The 18,472-nt window shown below is 45.0% G+C and overlaps 1 protein-coding gene across 5 annotated transcripts in view; it reads left to right on the forward strand.

Annotated features, from left to right (window-relative positions):
• top2b (DNA topoisomerase II beta) overlaps positions 1-18,472 on the forward strand; it is a 105,490-nt gene that overhangs the window by 40,629 nt on the left and 46,389 nt on the right. For all 5 annotated transcript variants that reach the window (XM_078420980.1, XM_078420956.1, XM_078420972.1 and 2 more), the window contains one exon: positions 11,683-11,774. In XM_078420980.1, coding sequence (XP_078277106.1) covers positions 11,683-11,774 — 92 coding nt within the window. The remainder of the gene's footprint in view (positions 1-11,682; positions 11,775-18,472) is intronic.

An 18,472-nucleotide genomic window follows, 5' to 3' on the forward strand; every position in this document is an offset into this window, starting at 1 on the left:
CTGGATTAAAATACAAAATAAATATTTTCATGCTGTAACTTATTAATTAGAATTATGTGCTGTATAAAGTATATTGAGACATACAGTGTTGGAGTAATTCAACGGGTCAGGCAACTTCACAAGAAAAGACAACATAATGGATAAGTGACATTTCGGGTCGGAGCCCATTTATAAACTGCAGTGAGAAGAGAGGAGGGGCAGGACAAAGCCTGGCAAGTGATGGTTGCAGGGGTGGGGGTTAGACAAATGGTTGAACAGAGACCTAAGAGGAAAAGACTAAAAGTGTGAGATAAGGATCAAAGAGTTGCAAATGTTGAAGTCATACGAAGGAATGTAGGCCAGGGAGCAGGGAAATAGATACGTCCAGGGAAGAGAGAGGGGATAGTAGGGGGGGGTGGGGTTATAGTAAATTACCTAAAATTGGAGAATTTAATGTTCATACCATTGAGTTATAAGCTACCCAAGCAGAACGAGGTGCTTAGTTTAATTTAGAGATACAGCGTGGAAACAGGCTCTTCGGCCCATCAAGTCCATGCCGACCAACAATCATCCCATTTACTAGTCCTATGCTACACTCCAGGGACAATTTACAGATCCCAATTGACCGACAAACCTGCATGTCTGAATGTGAGGAAACCGGAACACCCGGAGAAAACCCATGCAGTCACAGGTAGAATGTGTAAACTCCGCATAGACAGCAACTGTCTTAAGTGTACAGGATCTAATTCGGGTCTCTGGCACTGTAAGGCAGCAACTCCACCATTACGTTACTTTGTATTCCCACCCTTTGTGCCCCACCTGGACTAGCACCCATTTCTTCACCTCCACTTGCATTCCCTTTACTGGCTTCACCATTCTCAACTCTTCTATCCTTATCTTACACATTACAATACAATACAATATATCTTTATTGTCATTGTACAGGGGTACAACGAGATTGGGAATGCGCCTCCCATACGATGCAATAATTTAATTAATTTAAACAACAACAACCCAACGAAACAAATTGTAACAGTTTTAAGACGGAATAAAGTGCAAGTAGATCTGTGCCGGATCACTGCGATGTGACCATCCCGTTCATCATATCATATCATATATATACAGCCGGAAACAGGCCTTTTCGGCCCAACAAGTCCGTGCCGCCCAACGATCCCCGTACATTAACACTATCCCACACCCACTAGGGACAATTTTTACATTTACCCAGCCAATTAACCTACATACCTGTACGTCTTTGGAGTGTGGGAGGAAACCGAAGATCTCGGAGAAAACCCACGCAGGTCACGGGGAGAACGTACAAACTCCTTACAGTGCAGCACCCGTAGTCAGGATCGAACCTGAGTCTCCGGCGCTGCATTCGCTGTAAAGCAGCAACTCTACCGCTGCGCTACCGTGCCGTTCATAGCAGCTATGGCCCTGGGGATGAAGCTGTTCCTGAGTCTGGAGGTGCGGGCGTAGAAGGCCTTGTATCGTCTGCCCGATGGAAGGAGTTCGAACAGACTGTTGCAGGGGTGTGAAGAGTCTTTGTGGATGCTGGTGGCTTTTCTGAGGCATCGTGTGTTGTAGATGCCCTCCAAGTCTGGTAGCTATGTTCCGATGGTCCTCTGAGCTCTATGGACCAGTCTCTTCATCTCTGGCCCTTGTCAAGCCATCTGCCTATCCAAACCACCACCAACCCCCCCCTCCCCCCCACAATAATCAGTCTGAAGAAGGGTCCTGGTCCTGATTTCCAGAGATGCTGCCTGACCCACTGAGTTACTCCAGCACATTGTGTTTTTATTTGTAAACCAGCATCTATTCCTTGTTTCTAAAATATATTGAGAAATTGTCTTGTCTTGTTTGTAAATACGATAAGATTGAATGATTTAATTGGACAAAATTCCAATCCATTCCCTTTATGTTAGGATCAACTCACAGCGCCTCCAAAAAATACTAGAAAAAAACAACTAAATTCAGCTAAATTAGTAAAGAAATCTGCTTCTGATTTTTTTCCTCTGTTTACACCACCTGAAAAGCAGATGAACCTAAAAATTATTAACTGTCAACAAAAATGAATTCAAACTAAGATCAGAGGATTGGGACTCTTTTAAAGAGCAACAGAAGATAACTAAAAAGGCAATACGGGGAGAAAAGATGAGGTACGAGGGAGGGTAAGCTAGCCAATAATATAAAGGAGGATAGTAAAAGCTTTTTTAAGTATGTGAAGAGGAAAAAAATAGTCAAGGCAAATGTGGGTCCCTTGAAGACAGAAGCAGGGGAATTTATTATGGGGAACAAGGAAATGGCAGACGAGTTGAACCGGTACTTTGGATCTGTCTTCACTAAGGAAGATACAAGCAATCTCCCAGATTGATTAGTAGGACTACATGTTACAATCCCTAAGGTTTGCACTACAATTGACTGGTGGTGTTCTTGGGGGTGACCACTAGGTAATGTTGCTACCATTCAGACACATCTTCAGTTGTGTACCTCAACGTCACTGGGTGTTGCGGCCTTTTATCACAAGATACCCTCTGTCAAGGCAGGCCCACCGCAGGGTGATCAGACCTGGGTGTGTCTTATGGTTAGCCTCTAGATGGTCACGTGGCAGCCCAGACAGCATATTTTCTTTTCAGCCACAGCCAGTGACTGCTCCGTTCTAGTGGCCAGAGATCCTAGTGTGACGGGATGAACTAAAGGAAATCCACATTAGGCAGGAAATGGTATTGGGTAGACTGATGGGACTGAAGGCTGATAAATCCCCAGGGCCTGATGGTCTGCATCCCAGAGTACTTAAGGAGGTGGCTCTAGAAATTGTGGACGCATTGATGATCATTTTCCAATGTTCTATAGATTCAGGATCAGTTCCTGTGGATTGGAGGGTAGTTAATGTTATCCCACTTTTTAAGAAAGGAGGGAGAGAGAAAACCGGAAATTATAGACCAGGTAGTCTGACATCAGTGGTGGGGAAGATGCTGGAGTCAATTATAAAAGATGAAATTGCGGAGCATTTGGATAGCAGTAACAGGATCGTTCCGAGTCAGCATGGATTTACGAAGGGGAAATCATGCTTGACTAATCTTCTGGAATTTTTGGAGGATGTAACTAGGAAAATTGGCTGGGGAGAGCCGGTAGATGTGGTGTACCTCGATTTTCAGAAAGCCTTCGACAAGGTCCCACATAGGAGATTAGTGGGCAAAATTAGAGCACATGGTATTGGAGGTAGGGTACTGACATGGATAGAAAATTGGTTGACAGACAGAAAGCAAAGAGTGGGGATAAATCGGTCCCTTTCAGAATGGCAGGCAGTGACTAGTGGGGTACCGCAAGGCTCGGTGCTGGGACCGCAGCTATTTACAATATACATTAATGACTTGGATGAAGGGATTAAAAGTACCATTAGCAAATTTGCAGATGATACAAAGCTGGGTGGTAGTGTGAACTGTGAGGAAGATGCTATGAAGTTGCAGGGTGACTTGGACAGGTTGTGTGAGTGGGCGGATGCATGGCAGATGCAGTTTAATGTGGATAAGTGGGAGGTTATCCACTTTGGTGGTAAGAATAGGAAGGCAGATTATTATCTGAATGGTGTCAAGTTAGGAAAAGGGGACGTACAACGAGATCTGGGTGTCCTAGTGCATCAGTCACTGAAAGGAAGCATGCAGGTACAGCATACAGTGAAGAAGGCCAATGGAATGTTGGCCTTCATAACAAGAGGAGTTGAGTATACGAGCAAAGTGGTCCTTCTGCAGTTGTACAGGGCCCTAGTGAGACCGCACCTGGAGTACTGTGTGCAGTTTTGATCTCCAAATTTGAGGAAGGATATTCTTGCTATTGTGGGCGTGCAGCGTAGGTTTACTAGGTTAATTCCCGGAATGGCAGGACTGTCATATGTTGAAAGACTGGAGCGACTAGGCTTGTATACACTGGAATTTAGAAGGATGAGAGGGGATCTTATCGAAACATATAAGATTATTAAGGGGTTGGACACGTTAGAGGCAGGAAACATGTTCCCAATGTTGGGGCAGTCCAGAACCAGGGGCCACAGGTTAAGAATAAGAGGTAGGCCATTTAGAACGGAGATGAGGAAAAACCTTTTCAGTCAGAGAGTCAGTCTGTGGAATTCTCTGCCTCAGAAGGCAGTGGAGGCCAATTCTCTGAATGCATTCAAGAGAGAGCTCTTAAGGATAGCGGAGTCAGGGAATATGGGGAGAAGGCAGGAACGGGGTACTGATTGAGAATGATCAGCCATGATCACATGAATGGTGGTGCTGGCTCGAATGGCCTACTCCTGCACCTATTGTCTAGTGTCTATCTCAACTAGTGGAACTTCTTGTTAACTGTTCTATATTGGGGCTACAAGATTTGGTGAAAATGTAACAATAATTCATCAAAACCTGCTGAGATTTCTGATCAGTGTAGTTAGTTTCTAAAAATTTAGCATGTTCCATGCAAAATACTGCCAACAAAAGTATCTATTTATACCTTTTGGAAAAAAATATCAAGGCAATATTTTAGAACAGGGGCCTTCAAACTTTTCAGCATGAGGGCCACATTATATATGTGCACATTTATTCGAGCCGTCGTAAAAAATAAAGGAGTGAGTTTTATGAATTTAATGAACTCAAAAAAATTTAGACTAGGTTACGTTAGATTAGATTAGGAAAGGTTAAACTAGGTTTGGTTAGATTAGGTTAGTTTGCATTAGGTTTATATGGCAACAAATAAATAATATTCCATTTTTAAAGAGCTTGAAATATTGGAATATACATATGTCGGTATACAATTATTTATAAAATAGAAAAAAATACAGTGACCGCCACTGGGGTAGAGAGAGTGGGGGGGGGGGGAGAGAGAGTGGGGGGGGGGGGAGAGAGAGTGGGGGGGGAGAGAGAGAGTTGGGGGGGAGAGAGAGAGTTGGGGGGGAGAGAGTCAGGGTAGAGGGAGCAGCGGGTGAGAGCGGGAGCGCGGAGAGGAGGAGGGTGTCAGAAGGTCCGGTGAAGGAGCGCCGCCACTTGCGGGTGCTGCTCCCTCCCTCCTCTCTCTCCCTTTCTCCCAGAGCCAGCGAGATTTGCGACGTTGGACCCTCTGACCCCCTCCCCGTGCTCCCGCTCTCTGCCGCTGTTCCCCGACTCTCTCCCCCCCCCTCTCTCTCTCTCCCTGGGGTGAGCGTCGGCGGCGAGGAGGGAAGTTTCTTTGATTTTGTTGTTTGCGAGGGGGCGCTGCGATCTCTCGCCTTGTCCTGGATCTGGGCCAGTGGCGATCCGCTCTCCGGCGCACCTTCGCCGGTAGCTTCTGCCTCCAGTCCCCGCCGCCTAAGAGCTTGCTGCGGGCCGGATACAATCTCGTGGTGGGCCGGATGTGGCCCGCGGGCCATAGTTTGGAGAGCCCTGTTTTAGAACATAGGTGGAGTCAATGAACTTTTCTCATTCTAAAACGCAGTCTATTCAGCTTACTTTTGTATTCCTTGCTTTAAATGTATATTCTACAGTCAAATTTGCTCTGTGCAAAATAGATTTTTGAAAGTTTTATAAGCCAGAGAAATAAATAAATTGGAGCAAACTGCTCATTGCGCTCATCAGCAATGTTTTGACTTTCTACAAATTATTGATTCCTGCCGCTGCTCTTCACATTGTATATTGTTTTGGACGAGGGCATTGAAGGCATTGTGGCAAAGTTTACAGATGACACGAAAACAGGTGGAGGGGCAGGTAGTGTAGAGAAAGCAGGGACTCTGCAGAAAGACTGGACGGGTTGGAAGAGTGGGCAGAGAAGTGGCAGATGGAATATAGTGTAGGAAAGTGTAGAGTCCTGCATTATGGTATTAGGAATACACCCCTCCTAACCCTTCCGAATTTTGCGGAAAGTTTCTGCTTTCTTCTTTCATTTCCGCCATTCCGATTTCGCCTCACATTTTTCTGCAAAACAGTTGGAAATTGCAATTTGTCAATTCGACCACTAGAGGTCGCTGGGCGTTCCGTGAAAACCCCCCGCGCCCTGGAAGTCTCCCTGAAAATGTGGCACCTAGGCTGGGCAAGGCAGCCAATCTCAACCTCATCGGGACTTCCATGGCCAATTTGTCAATTCGGTCACTAGGGGTTCCGCGAGAAATCCCCCTGCCCTGGAAGTCTCCACGAAAATGTGGCACCTAGGCTGGGCAAGGCAGCCTATCTCGACCTTATGGACCTTATCGGGACTTCCATGGCCGATCGGTGGGTTGAATTTGCAACATGCTGCCGGGGCTCTGGAACTCCAGCCCAGCTGGAGCCAGCACATCTATCCCCATAGTCGTCTTCCTTGGCCGGCTGGATAAACCAGCAAAACGGTAGCGCAGCGGTAGAGTTGCTGCTTTACAGCGAATGCAGCGCCGGAGACTCAGGTTCGATCCTGACTACGGGTGCTGCACTGTAAGGAGTTTGTACGTTCTCCCCGTGACCTGCGTGGGTTTTCTCCGAGATCTTCGGTTTCCTCCCACACTCCAAAGACGTACAGGTATGTAGGTTAATTGGCTGGGTAAATGTAAAAAAAAAAAATTGTCCCTAGTGTGTGTAGGATAGTGTTAATGTGCGGGGATCGCTGGGCGGCACGGACTTGGTGGGCCGAAAAGGCCTGTTTCCGGCTGTATATATATGATTTGATAACTCTGGAACCAATAGTGCCAGAAAATCAGTGGTGGAACTGTAAAGAGTAAATATTAAATTTAAGTGCAAGATTTTATAGCTATATTAATTAATTAATTAATTAAGATGGAGTTAAAATATAAAACACAGCAGAAAAGGCAATTACCACCTTTTTGGGCTGACTATCAATTAAAGTGCGAATTTACTTGAACAAGTACTTCCGTATGCTTAGTCGAGTTGCATATATCAACTCTTTCTTCATAACTTAGTCATACATTTTATGACCATTGTTCTTTTATTCAATAACAAGAGAATTGGGATGTGTAAGGAAAAAGCAAAATAGAAAAAACAAAACAAAACAATTTTTTTCTTTGTGTTGCAAAAAGTATCTCTTCAATAAATTTTCTATAAATCGCAGAATATACTCATGGTAGGCCTGACATTGTACATGTAGTCCAAGAACTACAGACTGTTGGAAATAATGGTAGTTTTTCCACACATGAATGTAGCACAACGTGTACGCGCATTTGGCGTGCATGCCCTGTTTTTTGCTGAAAAGTTGCATAATGCGCCATATTATGAATTTTGGTGTAAAATTCTGAATTTTGGGCATCAAAATTATGAATTTGTAAAATCAAATGTTGGGAGGTCTGGGAATAAAGGCGTAGACTATTTTCTAATTGGGGTGAGAATCCTGAGGTGCAAAGGGACTTGGGAGTGCTGGTGCAGGATTCCCAAAGGTCAATCAGTAAATAAGCGAGTTTGGTATCTCGACTGAGCATGCGCCGGTCATAGGTCACAGGGGCAAAACATTCTCGCTGGCTGATCTGCTGCGTGTATACAGACCTGAGTTTCAACTGTATTTTCCAGTTTTGCTTCGTAGATGTAAGAAAATACTGCTTTTAAAAATATGAGTTAGGTGTATTTATGGTCAATTTGTGCAAGACTATGATTATTTTGTAGGTTTTATTGCTTTATGCTTCGATGTGTGTGCGAGATTGTTATGATTTTCTTTTGCATTGTAACTGCTCCTCAAGCGGGAATATGTCACACTTCCCAAACCATGAATTATTCTTGGTTTTCCAGATTGTCGGCGATGCAAAAGAAAAAAAAACATTTGACCGGTTTGTCTGATCAAACCCTCCCTCTAATTTTCGAGGATGTAACTAGTAGAGTGGATAAGGGAGAACCAGTCGATGTGTTATATCTGGACTTTCAGAAGGCCTTCGACAAGGTCCCACATAGGAGATTGGGGTACAAACTTAAAGCACACGGTATTGGGGGTTCAGTGTTGAGGTGGATAGAGAATTGGTTGGCGGACAGGAAGCAAAGAGTAGGAATAAACGTGTCCTTTTCGGAATGGCAGGCAGTGACTAGTGGGACCCCAGTTATTTACAATATATATTAATGATTTGGACGAGGGAATTGAATGCAATATCTCTAAGTTTGCGGATGACACGAAGCTGGGTGGCAGTGTTAGCTGCGAGGAGGATGCTAGGAGGCTGCAGAGTGACTTGGATAGATTAGGAGAGTGGGCAAATGCATGGCAGATGCAATATAATGTGGATAAATGTGAGGTTATCCACTTTGGCGGCAAGAACAGGAAAGCAGAGTATTACCTGAATGGTGGCCAATTAGGAAAAGGGGAGATGCAACGTGACCTGGGTGTCATGGTGCACCAGTCATTGAAAGCAAGCGTGCAGGTGCAGCAGGCAGTGAAGAAAGCGAATGGTATGTTAGCATTCATAGCAAGAGGATTTGAGTATAGGAGCAGGGAGGTTCTGCTGCAGTCAATAGACAATAGACAATAGGTGCAGGAGTAGGCCATTCAGCCCTTCGAGCCAGCACCGCCATTCAATGCGATCATGGCTGATCACTCTCAATCAGTACCCCGTTCCTGCCTTCTCCCCATACCCCCTCACTCCGCTATCCTTAAGAGCTCTATCCAGCTCTCTCTTGAAAGCATCCAACGAACTGGCCTCCACTGCCTTCTGAGGCAGAGAATTCCACACCTTCACCACCCTCTGACTGAAAAAGTTCTTCCTCATCTCCGTTCTAAATGGCCTACCCCTTATTCTTAAACTGTGGCCCCTTGTTCTGGACTCCCCCAACATTGGGAACATGTTATCTGCCTCTAATGTGTCCAATCCCCTAATTATCTTATATGTTTCAATAAGATCCCCCCTCATCCTTCTAAATTCCAGTGTATACAAGCCCAATCGCTCCAGTCAGGGCCGTCTTTACAGCATTATGGGCCCCAGGCAAAGCAGTGTACTGGGGCCCCTACGACAACTCTCCTCCTCCCACCCTCCCCGTCGCCCCCACCGTTACTCTCCCCCATCCCCCTTTCCCTACCAGCCCCCCCCTGTCGTGCCGGCGAAAAGCACTTAGCGATGGACTTAGGGTGCTACATTGTTGCAATAGACAATAGACAATAGGTGCAGGAGTAGGCCATTCAGCCCTTCGAGCCAGCACCGCCATTCAATGCGATCATGGCTGATCACTCTCAATCAGTACCCCGTTCCTGCCTTCTCCCCATACCCCCTCACTCCGCTATCCTTAAGAGCTCTATCCAGCTCTCTCTTGAAAGCATCCAACGAACTGGCCTCCACTGCCTTCTGAGGCAGAGAATTCCACACCTTCACCACTCTCTGACTGAAAAAGTTCTTCCTCATCTCCGTTCTAAATGGCCTACCCCTTATCCTTAAACTGTGGCCCCTTGTTCTGGACTCCCCCAACATTGGGAACATGTTTCCTGCCTCTAATGTGTCCAATCCCCTAATTATCTTATATGTTTCAATAAGATCCCCCCTCATCCTTCTAAATTCCAGTGTATAAGCACTTACAGATCGCTGTGAGAAGCACTTAGGGATGGAAAAGCAAAGCACTTAGGGAGCTAATTGTTGCGAAACAGATCGCTGTGAGAAGCACTTAGGGATGGAAAATGTTGCGAAAAAACACTTAGGGACCGAAAATGTTGCGAAAAAAGCACTTATTGAACCTACATTTTTAAAGCAGTATTTATTTATTGCAAGTCACTTAACATACACAGATCAGCATGGGGCCCCTATGCTCGTGGAGCCCCGGGCAAGTGCCCATCAAGCCCATGCGTTAAGACGGCCCTGGCTGCAGTTGTACAGGGCCTTGGTGAGACCGCACCTGGAGTATTGTGTACAGTTTTGGTCTCCTAATCTGAGGAAAGACATTCTAGCCTTAGAGGGAGTACAGAGAAGGTTCACCAGATTGATCCCTGGGATGGCAGGACTTTCATATGAAGAAAGACTGGATAGACTAGGCTTATACTCGCTGGAATTTAGAAGACTGAGGGGGGATCTTATAGAAACATATAAAATTCTTAAGGGGTTGGAGAGGCTAGATGCGGGAAGATTGTTCCCGATGTTGGGGAAGTCCAGAACCAGGGGTCACAGCTTAAGGATAAGGGGGAAGTCTTTTAGGACCGAGATGAGAAAACATTTCTTCACACAGAGAGTGGTGAGTCTGTGGAATTCTCTGCCACAGAAGGTAGTTGAGGCCAGTTCATTAGCTATATTTAAGAGGGAGTTAGATGTCCTTGTGGCAAAAGGGATCAGGGGGTATGGAGAGAAGGCAGGTACAGGTTACTGAGCTGGATGATCAGCCATGATCATATTGAATGGCGGTGCAGGCTCGAAGGGCCGAATGGCCTACTCCTGCACCTATTTTCTATGTTTCTATCACCCAGTAGACACAAAATGCTGGAGTAACTCAGCGGGTCAGGCAGCATCTCTGGAGTGAAGGAATGGCTGACGTTTCAGGTCGAGACCCTTCCTGTGATATTATAGGGAGGGTTTGATCAGACAAATCGCTCCGTTGGATGCTGACTTCTGCAGCTGTCTAATTGCTGCATGAACAGCAGCTTCAAATTTACAGTGGTCATCCATTGACATTCTGCACAAAGCAGCAATTCATACACTCAAAACATTTGTTTAATATTTTTTTTAAGCAGTATTTTCTTACCTCTACAAAGCAAAACTGGAAAATACGGATGAAACGCAGGTGTGTATACACGCAGCAAATCAGCCAGCGAGAATGTTTTGCCCTTGAGACCTATGACCGATGCTCAGTTGAGATACCGAACTCGCTTATTGAATCGGTATTAAAGAAAGCAAACATAATGCTAGCATTTATTTCAAGAGGGCTTGTATACAAAAACAGGTACGTAATGTATGTAATTCAGCATTTTTAACAAGAACTAGACCAAGTGGACCAGTTGGGCCCAAACCTCTCCTGCATTGGTGCAGTACCCTCTCCTCCCCCTCCCCTCTCCCCCCTCCCTCCTCCCCTCCCCCTCCCCCCTTCTCCCTCCATCCCCCCTTCTCCCTTTCCCCTCCCCCCCACTCCAACCCCCTTTATCCTCCCCCCTCCCTCCCTAGGAGATAGATTTAAACTTTAAAAAATGTGAATAACTTAAAAAATATAACACCAATTTCAATGAAACTTCTTCCATTAGCACCAAAGGGATGACGGTGAGTAAGGTGGGCCTAACATTGTCGCACTATTGTGTACCGTTTTGGCTGTAGTTCAGGAACAAACAAACATGAGTTTAGGTATATAGATGCTCGAAATGCTGGATCTGCAAAAATTGTTGAACTCTTGATTTGAGTCTTCAAGGCTGCAAGGGGCCAACTTTTAAGATGCACTGTTTCTTGCATTAATGTTCAGCTTATTGGATCACGGTAAGGTCAAGGATACAAGTTAGAGCAGGAATGGTAGGAAATGGGGTAGCACATGCATATTCAATGGAGATAGTCTGCTTATGGATACCACTTTGTATTTGATAAGCTTGCCATAGAGGATACCACATGTGAGCAGAAAATATATATTAAAGTTGAATAATGTACAAGTAAATCTCTTCTTCATCTGAGAAATGTGTTTGCATCCTGGAATGATGGTGTGGGTGGAGGTATAGATTATATAATGCAGTTTCTGTGAATGCACACAAAGGTGTCTGGGTAAGAAATTGAACATTAGGGACAGGTGTAAGGTTCATTCATGCCACCTGCATTTTTTAAAAAAATGTGTAATTCAACATTTTTCTCTTCAGAAAATAAATCAAAGAAGGACCTTTACCAAATGCTCATCCAGCGTGGCTATGAATCTGACCCAATTAAAGCCTGGAAAGATGCACAAGAAAAGGTAAAATATAACTTCACCAAACAACATTTTAAGGATATGTTATCCACCACATTAAATCAAATGTAAATTTGCATTTTAGATCTTTGAGAAAAATTCTAGATTTTAATAGTATAACTCCCGAATGAAATTTCTACATTGAGTACACTCATGGATATGATTTTTTGTTTTGTTTTTGGTATCCGATCGTTGTGTAAGTGTAAGTCAAGTATGTTGTTAAAAAGATTGTATTTTAATCATTTTAGGATAATTCCTATTTCAAAGTATTGCAGGATTTTTAGATGCATATATTGTCAAAATTACTTTTATGGTATTTATTGCTTTTATAAATACAGTTAAGTTGAGCAGCTATTTATTTTATGCCATGCTTTCATTTTAACCACTGATTTAAGAAGGATAACTGATAGAACTCATAATCGTAGATAGAAGATAGACACAAAAAGCTGGAGTAACTCCGTCACATTTCGTCGCCATTCCTTCTCTCCAGAGATGCTGCCTGTCCCGCTGAATTACTCCAACTTTTTGTGTCGCTATCTTTGGTTTAAACCAGCATATATATGCAGTTCCTTCTTACACATAATCATAGATGGAACGGTTTTACTGTCAAAAAAGTAATTACCACCAAGATTTTAAATTTTATTCTTAACGAGACCAAGTGGACCCGTTGGGCCCATTCCTCGTAGAAGGGGGACAGGGAAAGGGATAGGGTGGCACTCATCCCGGCCCCGTGGTGCCAGCGCTGCAGCCAGAGCGAGCCGTGGACCCAAAGCCTCTCCTGTATTGGTATAGCACCCTCACCCCCCCCACCATTCGCCCACTCAATCCCCCTTATCCCCCCCATCTCACCCACTCCATCCCCCCAACCCCACCCCCAATCCCCCCTCCCCTCAACCCCACCCCCCTCCTCTCCCTCCCAGAACCAGGGGCCACAGTTTAAGAATAAGGGGTAGGCCATTTAAAACAGAGATGAGGAAAACCTTTTTCAGTCAGAGGGTTGTAAATTTGTGGAATTCTCTGCCTCAGAAGGCAGCGGAGGCCAGTTCTTTGAATGCTTTCAAGAGAGAGCTAGATAGAGCTCTTAAGGATAGCGGAGTCAGGGGGTATGGGGAGAAGGCAGGAACGGGATACTGATTGAGAATGATCAGCCATGATCACATTGAATGGTGGTGCTGGCTCGAAGGACCAAATGGCCTACTCCTGCACCTATCTTCTATTGTCCCCCCTCCCCTCCCCAGCCCTACTCTCCCCTCCCCAGCCCTACTCTCCCCTCCCCACCACCCCTCACCCCCTCCACACCCCCCCTGCCCCCTCCACTCCCCCACCTTCCACCCCCCCTCCATTCCCCACCCCACTCCCCTACCCCGACTCCCCGGTGGCAAGCTTTGAACGTATCAACGGGTCCCAAATGCGCAGGTGCGGCCATTCCGAAGCTGAGCAAAACACGGCAACCCTCCCTATACTCTGCATGCGCCGAAGCTGAGCACAAAATCGCAACCCTGCCACAACTACGCAGGCGCCGGAGCTGAACAGGCAAGCCTTGATCATATCAACAGGTCCCAACCGTGCGGGCGTGGTCTTTGGGTTCCCATTGTAAAGTCATACGTGGGTGATGGCAACTGGTTCCAACTGCGCATGCGCGGACTCGGACTTGGACTTCCCATTGTGACGTCATACGCGACTGACGGAGAAAGGGAGAGAAAAGTGATTTTTTTAACTTTAAAAAGAGATTTTGAAAGATTAAAAAGTGATTTTTTATTAATATAACATTTATATAATAATAATAATAATAATAATAATAATAATAATAATAATAATAATAATAATAATAATAATAATAATAGATATATAGATGAATGGCTTGTTATCTGAGATGTGCATAAATTTATTTCCTCATCCTTGCCCTCAGAGCAAAAGAGAGATTTTCAGCTATTTCTTCCGTGGACCTGGAAATGGTCGACAGTGCTGTCCTTTATTGTTTTCCTTCATTTCCCATGAACTAAGGAGGCATTTAAGAGTTAACCACATTGCTGGGGCTGGAGGCACAAAGAAGCCAGACTGGATAAGATGCCAGCTTTCTTACCTTGACGAACATTAATGAAATTAGATGGGGTTTTTATGCTAATTCAGTTGGTTCATGGCTACCATTACTGAAAGAAATTCTATGCTTTTGTAATCTTTACTTAATTTAATTTCTCCATCTGCTACGCTGATGGAGTTTGATCATCAGTCTGGCCTAGAAATCTGGCTGCTGGGAATAGGATTACCACACCGTATGATTTGGTTCTTTTTTTGCATTCAAGTAATGTGGGCTTTCCTTGTGATGCCAATGTTTACTCCCTAACCTATTTCCCTTGAACTGCAGTTTCAGAGGTGCTTAAAAGTTAAGTTACAGTGGATGCACGTCAGGATACTGTTCATTGTCTACAGCTCTACCTTCCACGCCATGATGCTAAATAAGCTCATCCTAGATTTTGGTGGTAGGACCCCCATCTCCAACTGGCCTCTGGACATTTGATCAGCAGTCCGCACTCAGTTAGATCTGGTCATTACATGTCCTCCAGTCTGACCCTCTACACTGGTACAACTCTGTTGTCTGCCCAGTCCCCTCCTCAACTCCCTGTACATGCTTCACCATGTGACCCAATGCAGCTCCAGCCTGATCTCTAATTTAGCCGATGATATCACTTTTGTCAGCCGGATCAATGACACTGATATGTTATGGCAAACTGCTCTGCTCTTGACTGCCTCAACCTGCAGAAAGAAAGTGGTGAACACAGCCTAGCGCATAACAGGCTCTGTTCTTCCATCCTGTCCATCTTCAAGTATTGCCCCTGCCCCACCTCTCTTTTCCAAATTTTCTGTTTGACTAAAATGGCTTTGAAATCAAACCGTGTCACCTAAAATCACTGTGTAAAGAGAACATAGGCCATCTTGATTCATTTCGTAATAATCACGTGTACAGTACAAATGTGTAGGAAGGAACTGCAGATGCTGGTTTACACCGAAGATAGATAAAAAATGCTGCAGTAACAGTGGGACAGGCAGCATCTCTGGAGAGGAGGAATGGGTGCCGTTTCAGGTCGAGACCCTTCAGACTGAGTCAGGGGAGAGGGAAACGAGATATGGAAGGGTACAAAGAACATGTTAGGTGTGAAAAGAACAGATCAAAGCAGCCCATGATCAAGGAAATGTACAATGGTTCATTGTTGGATATAGGGAAGGTGGCAACAAAGCATATAAACAGTAAAATGAATCAGGAGGACAGTGAAAACAGTAGGAGAACTAGGGTGGGGGAGGACGGAGAGAGAGGGAAAGCAAGGGTTACTTGAAGTTAAATAAATTAATATTCATACTGCTGGGTTGTAAACTGCCCAAGCAAAATATGAGGTGCTGTTCCTCCAATTTGTGTTTGGCCTCACTCTGACAGTGGAGGAGGCCAAGGACAGAAAGGTTAGAATAAGAATGGGAGGGAGAGTTAAAGTGTTTAGCACCCGAAAGGTCACAGAGGCCCAGGCAGACTGAGCGAAGGTGTTCAGCGAAATGATCGCCCAGATTGCGCTTGTTCTTGCCAATATACGAGTCCTCACTTAGAATAGTGGATACAGTAGATGAGTCGTGAAAGGATTCTGACAGTAATTTTTAAACTTGTAACTCTAATAAAAAAACTGATATAAAGCCAAGACCAATCATAAGTGCTTCATTTTTTCACTGCTAACGAATGCCCGTGAAACCCACCTGTGATATAAAGTACTTTTTATAACTATAATGAATGAATAAATGAATAAGTTTATTGGCCAAGTTTATTGGCCAAATATATACAAGGAATGTGTCTTGGTGCTCCGCTCACAAATGACAACACAAACATACAGTTAACAATTAAGAATAAAGCATAAACACATCAAAACAATAAGAGTACAACATTACGGTCTAAACATGTGGGTGAAAATAAACCAGAGCAAAAAAGAGACTACAGACTTTGGTTATTGAGTGGAACTGCTACTCGTGGGAAAAAAGCTGTTTTTTATGTCTGGCTGTGGCTGCTTTGACAGTCCGGAGTCGCCTTCCAGAGGAAAGTGCTTCAAAGATTTTATGGCCAGGGTGAGAGGGGTCAGAGATGATCTTGCCCGCTCGCTTCCTGGCCCTTGCAGTGTACAGTTCGTCAATGAGGGGAAGGTTGCAGCCAACAACCTTTTCAGTTGATCGAACGATCCGTTGCAGCCTCTGGATGTCGTGCTTGGTGGCTGAGCCAAACCATACCATGATGGAGAAGGTGAGGACGGACTCAGTGATAGCAGTATAGAATTGGTGGACCATCATTGCCTGTGGCAGATTGTGTTTCCTCAATTGCCGCAAGAAGTACATCCTCTGTTGGGCCTTTTTGACTGTGGAGTCGATGGTGGCCCCCCATTTAAGGACCCTGGAGATGATGGTTCCAAGGAACATAAATGACTCTACAGATGTGACTGTGGTGGTGTTGAAGAGGGGGAGCTCTTCGAAAGTCTACAATTAGTTCCACTGTCTTAAGAGCATTGAGCTCTAGGTTGTTCCGATGGCACCAGGACGCCAGCTGCGTCACTTCCCGTCAGTAGGCAGATTCCTCCCCATCCTGGATCAGTCCAATCCGGTTGTGTCATCCGCAAACTTGAGGAGCTTGACAGAGGAGTCTGTGGGAGTGCAGAGTTGGTGTAGAGAGAGTAAAGGAGAGGAGAGTACGCAGCCTTGCGGTGCTTCTATACTGACGGACTGCGGTCCGAGATGTGCTTTCCCATATATACACCGAAGAGCCAAAACATTATGACCACTGACAGGTGAAGTGAATAACATTGATTATCTTGTTACAATGGCACCTGTCAAGGGGTGGGATATATTAGGCAGCAAGTGAACAGTCAGTTATTGAAGTTGATGTGTTGGATGCAGGAGAAATGGGCAGGAGTAAAGACTTGCGACTTTGACAAGGGCCAAATTGTTATGGCCAGATGACTGGGTCAGTGCATCTCTGAAATGGCACGGCTTGTGGGGTGCTCCCGGTCAGCAGTGGTGAGTACCTACCGACCAGTGGTCCGAGGAGGGACAAATGACAAACAGGGTGTTGGGCGCATAAGGCTCATCGATGCGCGAAGGCAACGAAGGCTATCCCATCTGGTCTGAACCGACAGAAGGTCTACTGGGCACAAGTCACAGAAAATTTTAATGGTGGTCACAGGAGGAATGTGTCACAATACACAGTGCATCGCACGCTGCTGCGTATAGGGCTATGTAGCCGAAGACCAGTCAGAGTGCCCATGATGACAATGTTTTGGCTCATCAGGGTATAAACACATACACACATACTCAAAAAAACAAACAATAATAGTGCAATAATAATCATAGATTATTATAGTTCAGAGCTTATTTGAGGTTGTCGTGTTTAATAGCCTGATGGCCGTAGGAAAGAAGCTGTTCCTGAACCTGGACGTTACCGTTTTCAGGCTCCTTTACCTTTTTCCTGATGGATGGGGTGAAATGAGTGTGGCCAAGATTGTGTGGGTCTCTGATGATGCTGGCTGCCTTTTTGAGGCAGCGACTCCGATAAATCTCTTCTGTGCTGGGGAGGTCAGAGCCGGTGATGGACTGGGCAGTGTTCACAACTTTTTGCCGTCTTTTCCGCATCCGGGTGTTCAAGTTGCCGAACCAGGCCGTGATGCAACCAGTCAATATGCTCTCTACTGTACACTGTAGAAGTTCAAGAGAATCCACTTTGACATACCGAATCCAGTTACGCGATTTTTAAGGCGACTGCCTGCGACTGTCAAAGTCGCAGCAGATCGCCAAAATTTATTTTACCCTACGACAATGACCATGACAATGCCCAGTCAGGTCGATACAAGTAACTTTTTTTGTGAAACTAGCACCTGGCTGAGAGATTACACCATCTTCGGAAACATCGCAAAATTCACACGCTTACCTAACCGCCAAATTGTCGCCTCCAATCTACCTGTCGGTAAATAAATTGGTTAAACAAAACTATCTTCTGGTATCTTCAAATGCCTTTTTTAAATTTTAGTATTACGTGCTTCTAAATGCATCTGCAACAAGGATTTTTCAGTGAACCTCCAAGAAATGATACTAATCAGGCAATTGAATCTGGCAACAAATATCAAAGTGCACTATCCTACCATGTTAGTTAATCTTAAACCACAGAACCATTTAGCCCTGCTACATACTCTCTCTCATACACACGCTTCTATTAATTGGAATAGAGATATTATATGCAACGTCCTTTTCTTTTTGATGTTTAAGCGGTGGAGGAATGTGGTTCTTAAAATGACAGGAATGGATGTCTCAAAATGTCTCGAGGTTATTCCACTGTCCGGCGCTTCCTTGTAACCTACTGCAGTCAGGTTGAAGAAAATAGAACTAAAAAGCTGGAGTAACTCAGCGGGACAGACAGCATCTCTGGAGAGAAGGAATGGGTGACGTTTGGGGTTGAGACCCTTTCTTCAGACTGAGAGTCAGGGGAGAGGGGAAACGAGAGATCCCTGGACGTTGGTAAGGAACAAATGCATGAAAGATGAGTTGCTCCAGCTTTTTGTGCCTATCTTCGGTTTAAATCTGCAGTTCCTTCCTACACACACACACACACACACACAGTCGGTCCGAAGCTGGGATTGAACTAGCTCGCTGTGTAGGGGGTTCACTGGTCTGCGCTGCTCCCAGACACG

The sequence above is a fragment of the Rhinoraja longicauda genome, chromosome 2 (assembly GCF_053455715.1).
Source record: "Rhinoraja longicauda isolate Sanriku21f chromosome 2, sRhiLon1.1, whole genome shotgun sequence".
Lineage (NCBI taxonomy): Eukaryota > Metazoa > Chordata > Chondrichthyes > Rajiformes > Arhynchobatidae > Rhinoraja > Rhinoraja longicauda.